The sequence below is a fragment of the Podarcis tiliguerta genome, assembly GCF_965153285.1.
Source record: "Podarcis tiliguerta genome assembly, chromosome: 6".
NCBI lineage: Eukaryota > Metazoa > Chordata > Lepidosauria > Squamata > Lacertidae > Podarcis > Podarcis tiliguerta.
The window spans coordinates 95,336,139-95,355,363 of record NC_139539.1 but is presented as its reverse complement, the minus strand read 5'-3'; the positions used below and the strand labels follow the sequence as shown (position 1 = coordinate 95,355,363).

Genomic DNA, 19,225 nt, shown 5'->3' with positions numbered 1-19,225 from the left:
GTAGGACATCGAATGGACTAAAGTTCTAAAATAGCTTGGAGCTAACCTCATAGTGCCTGCTGCGAGGTTGATGCCAGCAGCTGATGGTTTGGAGATTTCCCAAATTACATCCAGCATGTTTTTGTTCAGTGGGTCTAGGTCGCTGATGATTTCTGGATTCTTAGTTACTTCCACCACAAGGGCTTCCATTGCTGCACGCAAGGCAGCGATACAGGCAGCTGCGTTGTGAGGCATACGCAGTTTGATCCTACAGGAGAGAAACAGTTTAGCAAATGAATATACTGTATCCATCCCTGGGACCCAACATGTGTCCTCCCATTTAATCATCCAAAGTGTTCAATCAGCTGTGCTGTTAGGGTTTGAGGCACATCAACTCAGTATTATAATTTCCCCCAGTAAAGGCTGTTAAGTGAAATTCTCTAAGAATACTGAGAACTTAAAAAAGCAAACCCACAAGAATTTTGATAGGGCCATCTAGACAGGAATGGGCATCAACTGCATTTTTTTTTTCATGCGTTCAAAACTCCCTTCCCTCACTTCCACATCTGATGCATCAACACTCAACAGGATCCTAAAAATTCTGTGAAGAATTTCTGTCTACATTCAGTGTTCTTACACTTCCTTTCTTATACAGCCTTTTAAAGCTATGAAACCAGCTGTTGTACCTCACAGTCGTTCCCCATGCATTTAGTATCCAGAGCCAATCAAAAGTTCATACCAGTCATCCAACATAATAATCTCCCCATCTGATACAACTTTCTTAGAGCCAAAGAGAAGCAGCTGCAAAGGGCTCACTAAGGTCATTGCTTTGGCAGAGATGGCTCGGGTCCGGATCTGTAAATAGAGAAACATACAGATGTCTTTGTGGATCATACCATATGGAATCTGGGGCATAATATGAAATTACGATAGCATCCTAGCACACAAAGGAAAAGTTTCCAGGTGTCATAGTTACAGTGATGAGCAACACTGCCTAAATAATTAGAAATCAGCAGAGAGCAAAATTTATAGCTGCCAGAGGACTGCCATTCTGTCCTCCTTCACCTCTAAGTAGCCTTTATCTTCTTCCCTGTTTGCCCTAAAAGCTTCAAATACTGGAATCACACCTATTCAAACTGACATTTCTAGAAATGTACAAAATTCACTCCAAACCAGAGTATATATTGCACTATATTTTCAGTGGCTATAAGGACACGAGATACTTTGCAACACAGAAGTACTAAGAAGTTATATGGCTTTAGCCATCTAACTTCAAGAATACAATAAAACTAACTTTGATATAGGCCTATAATGCTTCGAAAGCTTAAGAACATTGTGCTGATTATTCTAAACAAGAACACATAAACACATTATTTATTAATTTATATACTGTTTTATGCCAAAATAAGCAGCGTATCAGTATAGTCTTCTCCTTTTTCAGAAACCCAGGGACCCACCTTTAACCCAAACATGCTTTTGGGAACCCATTTCTTCTCCTCCCTCCTCTTGTTACGTGGTGGTAGTGCTGCAACTGCAACCCACCTTAGATCAGGCCACGACACAGTGGTGGGGGTCCTGAACTACTAGCTGAAAGCCAAGGTGTTACAACCACGACAAGAGATCTTCTATAGACTCCAGACCGGCAAATTTTTACATTTCAACCAGAGGATTTTAATTAAAAGCAAACATACAATGCCTAAGATCAAAAATTGTACTCAAACATGCATGGCAACTTGGTAGCCTGGCACATCTTTCACATTTGCCTACCTTTTCTCCGAAGACAAAAAATGGACAAGGATACTTCATGTCCTGACTGCTAAATGGACAGTTAACGGAAGACTTGTGGATAAGTGCATTGCGGCCTTCGGTGGTCAGAATCTTCCTCTTCTCCTTGTGGAAACAGACATTGGGATACAAGCCAAAGGCCAGCAGAGAGATGACAACGTCTAGGCTGTTATCCGGTCCAGTGTTGTTAAATACCTGGGTCATCAAACACTCTGGAAAAGAGAACAGGAACTGGCTTTCCAAGTAGTACTTCATTTTATAAGCAAAACTTTAAAAAAGGATTTGATTTCCTCATTTGAAACATATTTTACATTTGTAGAATGAGTGTTTTGAGTTTACAAATATAAACAGGTCCCTACAAGGAGGAGGCAGAAACTAGGGCAAAGACAGGGCCTCCCTGATGTAGCAACAAGATTCAGCAATTGCACATCTAGAAGTCTCACATGTTAAAATCCATTCTGTCCAAAAATGGGATTAAGATTACTGCAGAACACAGCTAGGACAAAAATGATGGAATTTCTTTCTGGAGGGAAATCAAGATACTTTGGACCAAGTTTTACAGTACAGGTTGTACCTTGGTTCTCGAACAGAATGCGTTCCACGAATCTGTTCGAAAATTGTCAGCTTCTGAAAATCGTTCGAAAACCAGAACACTCACTTCCAGGTTTCGATCATTCAGGAGCTGATTTGTGACCCAAGGCGTTTGAGTTCCGAGGTACAACTGTACTTTCTATACATACTGCATCCCCTGCCAACGACCACTGCCATACATGGAGGGGGCTCCCTGTATCTAAAATGTTTTTATTATTAAATAACCTTTGACCAAATCGTGTGACATAAAAATGAGTCTACAGAGCCATGTATTTGTTTACTGTGCCACACTCCCTATACTTGAAATTACTTCATGCATATTACCTTCTGGGAATCCAGAGTTGACAAGAATATCTTTCAACTGCACTTTGGCTTCCCAAGTCATTCTCAGAGTAGCCATGTTGAGTCTCTTGTGTTCACAGAAATGTATCTCTGCATTTTCCCCACCCAGTCTGCAAAAGGAAAATGGACAAGACAAACTGATTTGCAACCAACCTGTACAGATGCTCCACAGTAATTTTCCATATACTGAACTGACTATATAAAGCAGGATGCCTTATAAGGTCATGCAGCTGCTCACAGTTTTAGTTGTCCTGAATAAATTTACCTGGCATTATCCCAGGCTTGGAAAACTGACAGGAGGGCCACGTGATCAGAAAACCGATTTCCAGCAAAATTTCTGTGAACGTAACCCAGCCTCTTTCCCTCGCTAATGAATGGTTCAGGGAAGCAGGTGGCTGCAGAGATGGTACAAACAGCATCTCCCACACTGAAACAGAAACCACAGAATGATTTTTCTCATGGTCTTGCACCTAACAGCTGGAGATCAACTTCAATAAACTTGATATCTAACTATGTTATTAACAGAATATACAGCAGAATTTACTGGTGTGAATGTTAGAGGCTGGGGAGGAGGTGGGATGACGCCTAGCCTCTGTCTCAAACAATTCAAGTTCACAAGTTTGAATAAAAACAGAACGAGTGTACTTCTGGCTCTGAAATAATCTCTCAAGTTAAAATTTGGTTTCATGGTTTTTAAAACTCATTTCCAAAAGAACCCACAACACTCCATTTAGAGACCAATCATAATCAGTCACCCAATCAATTCACATACACTTCTAACCTTATTAAATGGCACTTACTAGAAAATGCATCCCATTATCATCATCTTCCCAAGGCGAGGTTCAATGGGCAGTCTAGCTAAAATTCGCCCAAGAGGTGTCAGTTCGTCATTGGAGTCCAAGGCATCAAGCTCTGTGAGGGGAGGAAAAACGCACTGGCAAAATCTGATAGGGTTTAATTTAACTGTTCATTCAGCTTCACAATTAGTGAAGCATCTACTGTACTATATATTTTGGAAAGTTAGTTGTTTGCTATGCATTTGGACATTTCTTAAGATACCACAATCAAGTTTTTCACGATGATTCCCATATTGAAGCAGCAGATGTTTGTTCTGTCTGGATACAATTGGGCACCACTTTGAATCAAGATGGCAGCCCGAAAGTTTCAAAGCCACAATGAATTCTTGGTTTCTTAGAAATACTGAGCAATGCTTGGTACAAGGCTGTTAGATAAATCAGAAAGGTGGCAGCAAAATGAAAAGCTGTTGCTTTCTGATCTTGCTTGTTAGCATCCCTAAAGCATCAGGGCTGGCTATTGTTGTAAACAGAATACTGGACTACATGGAACTTTGGTTGGACTGACCAAGGCATCACAATGGCAAACACAAAAGACATAAATTACACCACCATTCTATAGTGACTGGAGGCTCCACTACAGAAGAGGCCTCTTCTCCAGTATCCATGCTGAAAGTGGGAGCAAGCAGGGAAGGGCCTTGTATAACCTCAATTGGCAAACAGGATTGTGTTGGAGAAAGCAGTTGTGTAAATGCTTTTGGGAAATGATTTATAATGAGATGAAGAAAATGTTGAAATATACATTTATCAAGAAACCAGAAGCATTTCTACTTGGGATAGTAGGGAATGAAATTAGTAAGAAAGATGTGAAACTGTTTAGATACGCAGTGACAGCAGCAAGAATTTTGATGGCCCAGAAATGGAAGCAGGAAGAAATGCCGACCAAGGAAGAATGGAGAATGAAATTGATGGAGTATGCAGAGATGGACAAATTGACTGGAAAAATAAGGAACCAACGTGATCAGAGATTTTCCGAGGACTGGAGTAAATTTACAGAATATATCAAAACTGAATGTGAGGAGCAACTAACGCTTGTTGGCTTTCAGGAGGCTTTGTGAAAAAGACTGATAGAAATGTTGTTTAAAAAGAAAGGTTAAGATTAAGAGATATAATGTGCAATATAAATGTAAGAAATGTGAGACGTAGTGAGAGTATGGAGAATTCTCAGATAGGCTGATGGAAGTCAAAAAAGATGTTTATGTCAAAACAAATGTTAAATCTGGAAAAAATGTTTATTGGAAAGTGAATAAAAAATATTTACCAAAAAAAAGAGAAAGCAGTTGTGGACTACCATGGACTAGCTTTGTAGGTTAAAACGAGCACTTCTTCTCATAAATAAATTGAGAGTAATTTTTTTTTTTAAACACACTAGGGAAATACATTCACTCCAGTGGTTTTGTTAATGATCTGGCTGTTGCATTGTGGACCAAGTTTTTCAAAGATGAGAGCCAGGCATAAACATCGAGTCATGAAAAGAGCAACTGAATATCTACTGCTTGTGTGTGAAAATGTATGACACAGAGTTTGAAAACAGACCACATCTATGCTTACAGACTGGAAGTATCAGTCTAGTACCTCTGAGTGTGTGCTCTGCTTCAATCACGGCGTCCAAAGGAGGTGGCTCTATAGCTTTGGCCAGGAACTGGCCAATCCCTCCCAGTCGTAGCAGTTTGATGCTCAAAGCAATTTCATGTAGGGGTGTTCGGAACATTTCTGGAGTCATATGAGTCTCAAGTCTGGAGACAAAATGGAGAGAGAGAGAAAAATATTTAGGGTATGTTCCATTTCAAGTGGTACTACCAATAGCTCTACTCTGCTTCGGCCAACACTGCTCCCTAAGTCCCCTTACACACATAGCGGAGAGCTTATTGTCTTAACAGTGTCACAACCCTTCTCAGTCTCCACCAAAAAAGAGGTGTAAGGATGAGATACTGATTTGTGAAAGGGATAACCTGGCAATCTGTTGTTGATGCAGAACCTTTAGGACAGAAAGGGGAACCTTTGGCTATGCTTGCTGGGGTGAGACTTGGGCACTCAAAAACTCCCTGTCTCGGAGCCAAACCAGGTGACTGTGTTAACCACACATTCACTGACAGGCTTTTAAAGCTAATCCATACCCACTTCACAGTCCTATCGGGGTGTTAGGGGCATGGGAGCAAAACCCCTTCCCGCTTCCACCTCAGCTCTGCATCCTAAGGGGGGGGGAATCCATACCCATTACCTAGTCTCTGAGGTTGGGTTCATCTGGCTTTTCTAGTTCAGTTAACTATTTATTCAGGAATTTACTCTAAGAATAAGCAGAGTGCACACCTACCGTTCAAAGCGAGCTCTGCTGCAAAGGTGGAAACAGAAGCCAGGACGGACACGACCAGCTCGTCCTTTCCGCTGTTCCAGGTTAGTTTTTGAAGCCCACACAGTGGCATAGTTGGTCATGTTGTTGTGAGCAGTGAAGAGCTTCACCTTTTGCCTGTGAAGTTTAGTTAGAAGAAAATGCATTATCAATTAACTTCCAAGTTCTTAAATATTGAAAACAAAGCAAATTATGATGTGATGCACAGAACCTTAAGGGATTTAGCACTTAAGAGGAAGTTTGCAGCACAAGGCAGGATTCTCAAAGTCTAAGATGACTTTGTGAACATATTAGAAACAGGAGGGCTTGTGATGTGCTAAGAGACAGACACAGTTGTAGAACAGCTACTATGGTGGCAGCTGTCACAGTATAAACAAACCAGGATGAGGAGATCAAATTTTAACAAAAATGAAACATACATAACTGATCATGTGGGACAGAAGGAATGGGAAAAGAGTAAGACCTAAATAGGAGAGGAGCTCTTTATGCACTTCCCCCTCAGTAGAGGATACAATTGACCAAAACTGATTCCTGTCTCTTAGCAGGGGAGTTACCAGTGCGGACTGACCATATATCTATCCCAAAGGCCGATAGATCTTAAGAGCACAATTGTTAAAAACCCTATCTAGAGAAGAGAAGGAGCTCCTGGTTTGCCATAACACTGCCAAGGTGCTCTAGCTGCCTCAGCAACACAGCAGCCCAATCTCTCCCGGCTTTCTTTTCACCTCTGGGCAAGGGAGGGACATAGAGAGGGCTCATGTGCAACTGCCAGGACAATCCCCACTTGCTAGAAGGCTGGTTCCACATCATGCTCACCAGAGGGTGATGATACACTTTCCACGATGAGCACATATGTAGAAGCCTGGCAAAATCTGCAGAATTAGCTTCACAGGTCCAGTATATCTTCACTTTTCTGAACATGTACCATTGATACATGACTTTAAGAGCCACATTAATCAAACAGATGAACCCAATCCTGTCCTGACCATGTTTATAAAGTGTAATTTCAAAATGTGTTAAGTCTTACCTTAGGCATGTTCTAAGAAACCAGTGGAGAAAATCTCCAAATTTTAAGCATTTCCCCAGCCGCTGCTGCCCCATTACATCCACATGGCAAAGAAAGCATCCTACACACACCTGCCCTAAGATGTCTGCTTAAGCATCCGTCTGGCCTGTCAGGAAATACAGATTTCCACCAAGCCCCTGGCTGTGTACTTTAGCCTGGTGGTTCCTAAGTGTAACAAATGAAAAAGGTTCTGCAAGCTTAATCTTAAGCTTTCTGGCAGACAGGACAACATAAAACCCGTTTTGCAGATCAAACCAAAGAAACAAGAGGAACAAAAACTCACTTGCAAGAGTCAATAACATAGACGACATCATTAATGGTAATACTCGTCTCTGCAATGTTGGTAGATAAAATTACCTGGAAAAACAAACATAAATCTATTCTGAATACAATATTACCTGGGACTACCCACTACACTCCTTGCCTAGAGTACAAAAGGAAGGCTCACTTTGGTCATTGCAGGCGGCACTGGGTCAAATACTTTGCGTTGCTCCTCTCGGGGAATCTGGGAGTGCAGGGGAAGTATTCTGTACCTCTGGCTTCCTATAATGAGCACATGAAAGTAAATGTTTTAAAACTCCATACATACAACTGAACATCCCTCTCACCCCCCCCCCTCTATTTTTAAATACTACCATTCACTCTCTTTCAAGCACTCACTCCTTTCACATAAGGGAGACCGAGATCTCTTTCACCTTCATGAACACATCAGATAAGAAGCAACAAAGGCAGGAGGAAAGCTGAAAACTGCTTGTACCAAAGTGTGGATTCATTTCCAGGTATTTCTGCATGGTGTAGATCAGATTCCAGCCAGGCAAGAAGACAAGGACTGCTCCTGGCGCATTCAGGGTCTCGATATACTTCAGCAAGGCCTCAATGAGCTCAAAGGGGGTCTCCTTCTCATTCAGCTGGGCCATGCGGCGCTTCGTTTCTGGGCCATATTCGTCACCACAGATAAGGTTGCAATTGGCCTACAAGAGAGGAGGAAACAGCACTTTGAGAACTATTCCCCTACCAACAGCTCATAAAGAGACACGAATGCCCAGAATAGAAGGGACTGCATTTATTGGTTCAGTTCTCACTGCTCAATAAACCGGAACTTATTCTGGCCCTACTTTCAAAGAAATCTGCTGCCAAAATTGTAACTTTTCCTCCAATAAGAGGTGAGGACTCTTAACTTGGAATTGTCAAGCAAGTTCTAATAAAAGGGGTTGAAGGTGTAAGGTTTTCATTTACCAACTATTTATTTAAACATTTATGATCAGTCTTTCTATTGTTTGATGCCCAGGACAGCTTTTATGAAATCACAAAATGCTGATTAATGCAACAGATATAGGATACAGAAACCAAAAATTCAGTAATATAGCCACTCACACCAGAAAGTAAACCAAAGAAACAGCAGCTAAAAGTCAGCAACCCTCAGGAACACGAGAGGCATAAAAAAAGTTTTGGTTTCTAAATTGAAGCAGAGGGAATACCAACCTATCATACATATTAAACCACTTTACTCATTTCCTAGTGTGAACCTTCTAGCATGCTGGAGTGATGCCTCTGTAAGGCCTGATGTATTTGGTTGCAAAATATATTGACTCCTAAGTGAAGTGCAGTCTTGGTTTATTGTACAGGGCTTTTGTATAATTTAATCTTGCTTCTTATATAAAGTAGAATAAGCCAAAGTTCAAAGTAGTATAAAGAGGTAAAAATATTGCCACCTGCTCAATTCCCTCCCACAGAAGAATAGAACTGTAGAGTTGGAAGGGACCCTGAGGTTCAACTACTCCAGCCGCTTGCAGCACAGGAATCTCAGCTAAAGCATCCCTGACAGATGGCCATCTAACTTCTGATTAAATACCTCCAAATAAGGAGAGTCCACAACCTTCCGTGGGAGACTGTTCCACTGTTGAACAGCTCTTACTGTCAGAAAGTTTTTCTGTACGTTTAAGTTATATGTATGCATGCATTGAGGGATGCAGGTGGTGCTCTGGGTTAAACCACAGAGCCTAGGACTTGCTGATCAGAAGATCGGCAGTTCGAATCCCTGCTCCTGCCCACCTAGCAGTTTGAAAGCATGTCAAAGTGCAAGTAGATAAATAGGTACCGCCCTGGCGGGAAGGTAAACGGCGTTTCCGTGTGCTGCTCTGGTTCGCCAGAAGCGGCTTAGTTATGCTGGCCACATGACCTGGAAGCTGTACGCCGGCTCCCTCAGCCAATAAAGCGAGATGAGCGCCGCAACCCCAGAGTCGGTCATGACTGGACCTAATGGTCAGGGGTCCCTTTACCTTTACGCATGCATTATCATTACTGTTCTTACGAGTGCTGCAGAAATTGTACATGTAAAAAAACCCCAACACACATCGTCATCTTCACCAGCATCTTCATCTTTATCCTTCTTCTTTTTGTCCTTTGGCGGAGGAATGAATTTAGTCATCTGAATGCAGTCTTCCAGAAAATACTCTAAAACAGAGAGAATATTTATTGTAGGGATTATCTTATCAACTAACTATTCATTAGTAGTCCAGCACTAAGGGCCTTCTGGCAGTTCCCTCACTGCAAGAAGTGGGGTTACAGGGAACCAGACACAGGGGCTTCTTGGTAGTGGCACCCGCCCTGTGAAACGCCCTCCCACCAGATGTCAACAAAATAGACAACTACCTGACTTTTAGAAAACATCTGAAGGCAGCCCTGTTTAGGGAAGTTTTTAAAGTTTGATGTTTTATTGTGTTTTTAATATTCTGTTGGAAGCTGCCCAGAGTGGCTGGGGAGACTCAGTTAGATGGGTGGGATATTATTAGGATTCTGCAGCGACCTCCAGTGGGATGACCCAAAAGATTCTGAAGATGAAGGCTCACCTCTATCCTGCTCATCCAAATATTGGCAGAAAAACAGTAAAATGTCCAAATTACTGTTGCTTTTATCTCCCCAGGTAAAAGGTACAATACAGATAAAAGTTCTGTAAGCATTTAAAATACATAATCTGGTAACCGTGTCTGTACTAGAAACAATTTTATTTCTGGCCTTAGCAATTCAATTGTGTCAGCTCTGCAATTCATGCCAGTGTTCTGACACTGTAAGGATATCCCCATGACACCAAATGACAACGTCCTTTATGCCAGCTTTTCTAATATTCCTTTGGGCAGCCATTCACCTTGAACAGGGTAGGTTCTGCCAAAGACCTCAATGATGGGGCAATTAAAGAAGTATTCACAGAACATGGTGGTATCAATGGTGGCAGACATGAGGATCACTCTGATTTCAGGGTAGGTCTGAATGACGTCCCGCAGAACCACCAATAGGAAGTCAGTCTGTAGAGAGAGAGAAAACAACCCTTAAAAAAGAAAATAAACACACCTGAACTCTGAATCAAATTTAAGGCGCCTATGAATTTGACTGCTTATTACATATCATGTTATCGCATCAAGGGATCGCCAGTTGAGGTACTTACCTAAAACAAAACTTAGCATTTATATTTTTCAAAACACTTGACATCACTACCTTGTAACCTTAGAACAGGGCTGGGGAACCTGTGGTCCTTGCGATGCCACTGGGCTCCATCTCCCATCAGCCTCAGTCAGCACGGCTACTGGTCAGGAATGATGGAGGGGCTGTAGCTCAGCAACATCTGCAGGCCCACAGGGTCTGCAGCTATACAAGGGTCGTTATCCCCATATTTATTTATCCATACAAAAAAAATTATATCTTGCTTTTCCCCTTCAAAGTGGCTAGCAAAATATAGAAATAGAAAAAATAAAAACAGTGATTCCATCATTGAAGCTGTTACCAAAGACACCACAAGACAGAAGGCAGAATTAAGAAAAGGAGGGTCAGATAGTGCAGATGGGTGGTTGAGGAAAGGTGGCTTGCACAAGGATTCCTAGTGAATTCATGGCAGAGAGGGCATTCTTCATACTGCAGGCTTCTCAATTCATAGCTCAGTCTCTTAGCAACGATGCGACAACTAAAGTCCACTGCAATCTAAACCCCCAATATAAAGTAGTAACAATGCCCCATTCTAGTTCCCACCATCTGATGTATGCTGGGGTGCTTCGGGGTGCACATTTCACATTTGCTCAAAGTTACAGGACCAATGGGTAATTTTGTAGAGTTATTTTCTATCTACCCGATTTGCCTAAAGGATAGCTCTAGGTACTAGCACATAGATCTCTAGCAGGGGCTAGAGGTGAACAAGAGAGCCACCAGTTTGTAAGCTGAGGACAACTTTGTTTTAATGGTGAGAAACACAGTGCCAGCAGAACCTAACAGAAGCACCTACTCCCTTTCACAACAATAGGCATGCTTACAAAATGTTAAGGGAGCCAGGTGGCAAACAAGCTGTTTGGGTAGAGTTCAAAGCTTACATTAATGTCTCTCTCATGGATTTCATCCACAATAACATGACTGATTCCACGGATGCCAGCCTCCAGCTTTCTCAAGAGGACACCTTGAAGGAGAAAAAAGAAATTCATGTCAATGAAGATAGGTATCAGGTGAAGGTCAGAAATGGGTAGGGGGGGAAATCCCAGCCCCCCCCTCTACAAAAAACAAACAAACAAAAAACCTCCAACCCCTCAGTACAAACACACATCTAAGCCCTTTCTACAGCTCTGTTCCAATTACTATTATGGGTTTGACAGCTACCTCTCTCATGAGGAGGAAATGGCGCCATTTTCATTCTAGTGCAAAGCTTCCAGATAGAGGCTGCATAAAGTAAGTTTCTAAGATTTCAATCATTTTCATGTTCGCTATGACTAAAACCACTGTGAGATGAGGTTCTCCAACTCTGCTTAGCTCCAGATTTTCTATATCACCTGGCTATCCTAGCCTGAAAATGAGAGAATGGAAAGCAGCACACACCTACAGTGCAGAACATCATGCTGGCATGGGGCCGGGGAAGCACCGATTCAAAGCGGACACTATAACCACAGCTATTCCCAGGTTCTTCTCCTCTCTCGTAGGAGACTCGTTCTGCTACAGAAACAGCACTGATCCTCCTGGGCTATAGAATTAAAAGAAATATCTTTCAATTCAAAATATGAAATCTGCACCAACTCATCAACACCAATTCCCTGCAACAAACTCATGAATGAAAATCATAGAACTGGAAACAATACATTCAAACAGCATCTATCAAAAGGTGGAAAAATCACAGGTGTCATGATACCAAGGTACCCAAACATTGGATGGTGGGGATTCAGTGATCTGCAATCTCTCCATCCACCCACATCTGGGCAGGAAGAAAGCCAAAAATTAATGCTAGCATTTCAAAACCTGAAATAGTCAGGGCCAAGACAACTCTGATCCAAAAAAACCTTTATCCAAAAAACCTCAGTCCTCTGATAAACATAAAACTGAAAATAAACGATTGTCTTTTCAGTTGTTGAGCAGGGCAAAAATGCTTTAAATAAATTAAATACAAATTCCAACATGTACATTTTCATACTGGAAAACTTGAGGAGGAAAATGCAGTCTCAATTGACAAAGACAGTTTTTGTAAACTGAGCTGAGATGATGTCACTGTCTGTGCCCTTTTCCTATTAAGAGACATTAATAGGAAGGAATACAAGGTAAAAGCCTTCGCTGATGATTTGGTTATAACAATAGAAGACCCTATTAAAAGTGTTAAGGAAGTCTTAGAAGAGATAGAGTAATTTGGACAAGTTGCCGGTTTCAAATTAAATAAGAACAAAACAAAAATAATGGTTAAAAATATGGACCAAGAGATATTAGAAAGAATTCAGCAACAAACAGAGATGGAAGTGGTGAAAAAAGTTAAATATCTTGGGATTAAATATCCCAAGAGTACTGATCTTTTTCAAAATAATTACAGTGGTGCCTCGCAAGACGAAAAGAATCCGTTCCGCGAGTCTTTTCGTCTTGCGGTTTTTTCGTCTTGCGAAGCAAGCCCATTAGCGGATTAGCGCTATTAGCGCTATTGGCAGTTTAAGGGCTATTAACGGCTATTAAAGGCTTAAGGGATTAGCGGTTTAGCTGCTAAAAGGCTATTAGCAGCTTAGCGCTTCAGAAAAAGGGGTTGGGGAGTGAAAAAAAAACCTCAAAAATTTTCGTCATTTTCGTCTTGCGAAGCAAGCCCATAGGGAAATTCGTCTTGCGAAGCGCCTCTGAAAACGGAAAACCGTTTCGTCTTGCGGATTTTCCGTCTTGTGAGGCATTCGTCTTGCGGGGCACCACTGTATTTACCAATATGGAATAAGATTAGGAAGGACCTGGAAGTGTGGGGGAGAATGAAGTTATCATTTTGGGGAAGAATTGCAATGATAAAAATGAATGTGCTACCAAAAATGTTGTTTTTATTTCAATCAATACCAATAATTAAAGGTGTGACGATATTTAAAGAGTGGCAAAGAGTATTATCAAGATATATCTGGCAGGGCAAGAAGCCCAGAATAAAATTTAAGATTTTAACAGATGCAAAAGATAGAGAAGGCTTTGCCCTGCCAGACTTAAAGTTATATTTTGAGGCTGCATGTCTTTGCTGGGTGAAAGAATGGATAAAGTTAGAAAATTCAGAACTTTTGGACTTAGAAGGTTATGATAATAGATTTGGTTGGCACGCATATTTATGGTATGAGAAAAAAAAAGAGTGCATAAAGGTTTTGAAAATCACATATTCCGAGGTCCGCTGATTGAAGTGTGGAATAGGTACAAAAATATATTAGAGTTTAAAACTCCATTCTGGCTGTCGCCATTGGAGGTAATGAGTGTTAAGAAGATCAATATGACCGGGAGTTGGATTACATATGAGAATTTAATTATAAAAGAAGGAAATAAATGGAAATTGAAACCATACGAAGAAGTTAAAGAATATGTGTATGATTGGTTACATTATTTCCAATTGAATGCGATGTTTAAAAAAGAGATGCTGGAAAGAGGTTTTCAAGAAGAAAAATCTAGATTTCAAAAAGAAATTTTGAATAATGATGTTAAAATTCTATCTAAAATGTATAAATTATTACTTGAGTGGCATACTAAGGATGAAGAGGTTAAAGTTGCAATGATTCAATGGGCCAAAGATTTTGGTTATAATATTCAATTTGATGACTGGATAAGACTGTGGAAAGAAGGAATGAAATTTACTGCATGTACTACAATAAAAGAAAATGTTATGAAAATGTTATATAGATGGTATGTAACACCAGTAAAACTTGGAAAGATGTATAAAGTTAGTAATAAATGTTGGAAATGTCAGGAGAAAGAAGGAACATTTTATCATATGTGGTGGGAATGTAAAAAAATGAAAGGTTTCTGCGAAATGATTTACAATGAGTTGAAAAAAATGTTGAAATATACTTTTGTTAAGAAACCAGAAGCCTTTCTGTTAGGAATACTAAGAAATGATATAAAAAAGAAGAATGAGAAGTTGTTTTTATATGCAGTAACAGCGGCAAGAATTCTGGTGGCACAAAAATGTAAACAGGAAGAAATCCTGACGAAAGAAGAATGGAGAATGAAGTTGATGGAGTACGCAGAATTAGATAAACTAACGGGGAGAATTCGGAACTGGCGAGACCAAAGATTTACCGAGGACTGGAATAAATTTACAGAGTATATTGAAAATATATGCGAAGAACAATTAATGTTGTAGGTTTTCAAGAAGCTCTGTGATAATAATGGAAAGAAATATTGTTTTATAATAATTGCTAAGATTAATATGGTTAAAAAAAACCAAACAATATAGATGGAAGAAATGTGAATAATTGTGATAATACGGAAAATTTCCAGCTAGACTGAGGGAAGTCTGAAAGTGCAAAGATTAGAACTGGATGTAAATTTTGGATGGAATGTTTTTCCTTTATTGTTATATTTGAAAAATGTTATAAATATTTTTTTTAAAAAAAAGATACATTACTCAGTCATTTTCAAGTTAACTACAGCAGTGATGGACAATTAGCAAATTAATCTCACAGGGATGGTTGAGAAGTATGCATTGCATCCACAAGATGACAAATGGGAGCACTAAGGATATATTACGGCTTGGTTTACTAAATTTCGTGGCAACTAATTCTGACGGGTATTATTCCCAAATACTTCACCAATCTTAAGGACTGCTCTGAACAGGCTCTTCACCTGAGTCACAACCACATTACACTCAGCAGCTCTTCCACTGTGAATAAATTCATCCAGGATGTACTGTGGAACTTGTGTGGTTTTGCCACAGCCTGTTGCCCCACGGATGATGACAACAGAATTTTGGTGGATGGCATCCAGAATCTCTCGCTCAAACTTTTTCACAGGCAGGGTTTCCCTCTCTTGAAGAATCTGGGACAGAGAGCAGTTTGTGATTAATATTCAGCAAATAACCTGGCAATTGGCAGTTTCCTGGCTATGTATTAGCAAATAAACCACTGTCTTCCTCACCCCAACTTCTGCACACTTTGAAAGTTTGGAGATCTAAGATCTAACCCTTTGGTTTCTTCCCCATTATATACAACACAAAGATCTTTTCAAGTGTGTGTGTATGTGTGCGTGTGTGCGTGTGTACATATGCGCATCATACTGGTGAATATGCTTTTGCCAGTTCAAAGACCTACAACCTTCTCTGGCAGACTAGGACAAAGGAGGAAGTAGAAGTGATCAGGCACAATACCCGGCCAAATCTTACTCCAAAGAACCTGCCCCCTAGCAGATGGAGAAGAGCCACTGGGAAATGACAGACAGGGACAAGGTATGTGGAAGTAAGATAGCATGTATCTTGGGAGTTGTGCTCCATGTATGTAGAGTTTGGCTTTATACCCCAAACTAACCCAAGTCTATAAGACATTTTGGCTAATACCTGTGGTAATGTAAAGCAAGCACTCCCAAAAATATATCCTTGCAATTTTCTCTAACCTGTGAAAACCTATCACAAGGCTCAAGAACACTAAATGTCAGCTGACTTACTTTTTGCAGTTCCTGATCATTTTCCAGCTGATACATGAGGTTGCTTTTTAGGTCAATGCTTATCTGTTCTGGTGTAGCCTGAGAAAAGATCACAAGATTTGAAGATATATACTGCTTTAAAATAGGTACAACAAAGCCAACTAAGTAAACAGCAAACAAATTTCTGTAAAAAGTAAAAATGAGTCATGCCAGAAATCACAATAAAATATATGAATTGTAGGCTTACGTATGCCAGAGGACCCTCATCAATATTGCAGCTGGTCCACGGATTCCAGTTTGACTGAGGGGGGGACCAGGGCACAACCCCTGTCTGATTCTGTTTCTGGGATGGTTCAAAGTGGGCCAACTTTCCAAGGTTGAGAATAGCAGGGAAGTTGGGATCTTCGGGCTGCCAAGTTAGTTAGAAAAATAACACAGTGCTTAGTGAAAATAGGCAGAATCCCATCTGACTGAGAAAGTGAAAAGAAAGCTGCTCTTGATCACACACTCACCGGTGGAACCGTTTCAAGACACATCTCCTCAACGAGGCCTTGCAAGTGATATTCTAAATCTGAAGAGATGTTGACTTCGTAAGGCTCCACCTATGAAATTGACAGGTGTAAAGATGTTCTCAGATCCAATAAAGAAACCACTCCCTTGAAAGATGTACTTGCACAGTACACTTGCTTACAGAAAAGGAAGTCATAATATTCTTGGCTCAGAACACAAATAGGAAATAGATCACATTCAACCACGAAAACTACTTCTTTCTTTTTAAAAGTACATATATGTGTCGTATCTAAAAACCAAAACATAGCAACTGCACTTAAAAGTGCTTAACTTTGGGAGGGCTCATCCCATGGATGTTTTAGTCTTCTGCCTCATCAAAAAGGGGGAAAAATTTAAAACAGAGCAAGTATCCAAAACCAGCCATTATCAAATCAAGAAAGCCAGTCGATACAGAAAGGCTCCGCAGTGCTACAAAAAGACACTCTAGCCTGGTGACTATTCAACAGACTGAAATCTTTTACAAGTCTGAGGAATGCATTTGTGCCCCTGCACAAACACACGCACACACAACAGCATAGGACATTTGCAAGAGGACTCACTGATTCGCCTTCCTTCTTCTTGGTCTGTCCAGAGTAAGGCTCAATGATGTTCAAGTGATAGAGCTGCCTAACCAAAGACAGAGCACAGGACTGTGCAGCCAGCTTTTTGTTTGAGCCATGCTCACGAGCATAGATTCCTGAAATAGAGCAGTCCAATATTGCCATAGTTTGAAATTTTATTAGTCCAAAGAGAAAATAGAGATGTGTTTCACAGCGCCATCTCCCAACCAGAAGTCACTCAACAACAACAATGAAACTTCTCAAAGATCACAAGCGGGAGCCGTGAAATTTTATCAGTGCAAGTAATCAAATTGCTTTGGTACTTAATTACCATCAGGGAACACAAAGAACCATAGGACACTGGAAGGGACCACAAGGCTCATCTGATCCAACCCCCTGCAAGGCAGGAATATTTTGCCCACATGTTGGAAAGCAGTTACTAAGGTTATCTCAGCCAAGTTTGTGTTAGGGCTTGTTTATAAAATCAATAACCTGTTCAATCTCAGATTTATTTATACATGTGAGGTTGGTCAGCTGCAAGCAACCACCTCTAACAGAGGGCAGAGGGCCTTCTCAGTAGCGGCGCCCACCATGTGGAATGCCTTCCCATCAGCTGTAAAGGAAATGAGTAACTATATAACCTATAGAAGTATAGGAAACTTTTTAAGGTTTAATGTTTTATTATGTTTTTATATATGTTGGAAGTTGCCCAGAGTGGCTGGGGCAACCCAGTCAAATGGGCAGGGTACAAATAATAAATTATTATTATTACTACTAGTACTACTACTACAACAACAGCAAAATCAGAGGCTCTTGACATTTCTGTTTCCCATTCACCCAGCTATCCCGCAGGGTCTTGGTTCTCTAGTTGTGTGCCTTGTTGGCTAACATGCAATAAGAGGGCTGGCATGTGTGGGCATGGAATCAAGGGGACCCAGAGTAGTTTGGGCTATAGGCTACAACATGTCCCCTAGAGAAAAATATACACCAGGAGGCTTAAGTTTGGTCACAATTGATTATACACTTCCAGAGCTAATGCTAAATACATTACTTCTGGTAAATAAGCCATCATAGCTGCTAAAGGGCCGTGTTCTGGGCTTTTTAGACTCATCTACCCATGTACTGTGGGACATGGGTGGCGCTGTGGGTTAAACCACAGAGCCTAGGTCGGCGGTTCGAATGCCCGTGACGGGGTGAGCTCCCATTGCTCGGTCCCAGCTCCTGCCATCCTAGCAGTTTGAAAGCACATCAAAGTGCAAGTAGATAAATAGGTACCGCTCCGGCGGGAAGTTAAAAGGCGTTTCCGTGCGCTGCTCTGGTTCGCCAGAAGCGGCTTAGTCCTGCTGGCCACATGACCCAGAAGCTGTACGCAGGCTCCCTCAGCCAATAAAGCGAGATGAGCGCCGCAACCCCAGAGTCAGTCACGACTGGACCTAATGGTCAGGGGTCCCTTCACCTTTACCCATGTACTATCTGACACCAAAGGGGTGCACTGGTTGCCAGATGTGAAATATATTGGCATTATTTTCAGCTCTCCCACCCCACTAGGAGGGAACTGTACTTCACATACTGATTTCAACTGCAAGTGCCTGAAAGAGTTGAGACTCACTAACACCACCAAAACCAACAGTATATTAAAAAAAACTTCCAATAGGGATTGCACAAAATACAACACTAAATTCACTCCCAATAAGACACTTACTTCTAGCCGGCTTTTTGACATAAATGGTCATTTCTGCAATAAAGCTCCTGCAACACATACAGAAAGCAGAGTATTAGGGCTTTAGTTTTTGGGAAGATCAAACTAGGCACCTCCAACATAGCCAGGCCTTTTCCATTAAGCAAAGCCCAATAAAATTCAAATTTTCACTGTCAACTCCACATGATTAGCACTTTAAAAAAAATTGACTTCACTGTAAATTAACTGTAAAATGAGCAGGTCTTTCCAAGCACACATGTTTTTACAATGTTTTAAAGGTTAAGGTGTTCTTAAGAGAATAATTTATAATCTGTACGTCTTGCTGGTTAAAAAAGAATGGGCAAACAATAAGCTTCCAAATTAATATGAATCCATTGAGAAGAAAAAATTAGACTAAAAAAATTACAGGATTTAATTGCAGAATAGAAGCACACTGTACAAAACCCAAAAAGAACCAGATTTTAAAAACTCCATTTAGGATTTTGTCTATCTCAGCCTCACAGCTGCAACTGCAGGCTTTTGCCCAAAAAGGAGCCAAAATAGGACTAATCTGGCAAAATAGGCAACAGTAAAGGT

General features: G+C 40.8%; 1 protein-coding gene across 3 annotated transcripts in view; it reads right to left on the bottom strand.

The window, feature by feature from the left end:
* Positions 1-19,225, bottom strand: part of DHX9 (DExH-box helicase 9) — a 29,570-nt gene that overhangs the window by 2,628 nt on the left and 7,717 nt on the right. For all 3 annotated transcript variants that reach the window (XM_083446471.1, XM_083446472.1, XM_083446473.1), the window contains 21 exons: positions 18,653-18,699; positions 16,951-17,087; positions 16,354-16,443; positions 16,089-16,250; positions 15,863-15,940; positions 15,050-15,241; positions 11,819-11,960; positions 11,323-11,405; positions 10,113-10,269; positions 9,321-9,421; positions 7,725-7,938; positions 7,416-7,510; positions 7,251-7,324; positions 5,866-6,018; positions 5,127-5,287; positions 3,498-3,609; positions 2,963-3,124; positions 2,680-2,807; positions 1,747-1,976; positions 719-834; positions 47-247 (listed from right to left, as the gene is read on the bottom strand). In XM_083446471.1, coding sequence (XP_083302597.1) covers positions 47-247; positions 719-834; positions 1,747-1,976; positions 2,680-2,807; positions 2,963-3,124; positions 3,498-3,609; positions 5,127-5,287; positions 5,866-6,018; positions 7,251-7,324; positions 7,416-7,510; positions 7,725-7,938; positions 9,321-9,421; positions 10,113-10,269; positions 11,323-11,405; positions 11,819-11,960; positions 15,050-15,241; positions 15,863-15,940; positions 16,089-16,250; positions 16,354-16,443; positions 16,951-17,087; positions 18,653-18,699 — 2,835 coding nt within the window. The remainder of the gene's footprint in view (positions 1-46; positions 248-718; positions 835-1,746; positions 1,977-2,679; positions 2,808-2,962; positions 3,125-3,497; positions 3,610-5,126; positions 5,288-5,865; positions 6,019-7,250; positions 7,325-7,415; positions 7,511-7,724; positions 7,939-9,320; positions 9,422-10,112; positions 10,270-11,322; positions 11,406-11,818; positions 11,961-15,049; positions 15,242-15,862; positions 15,941-16,088; positions 16,251-16,353; positions 16,444-16,950; positions 17,088-18,652; positions 18,700-19,225) is intronic.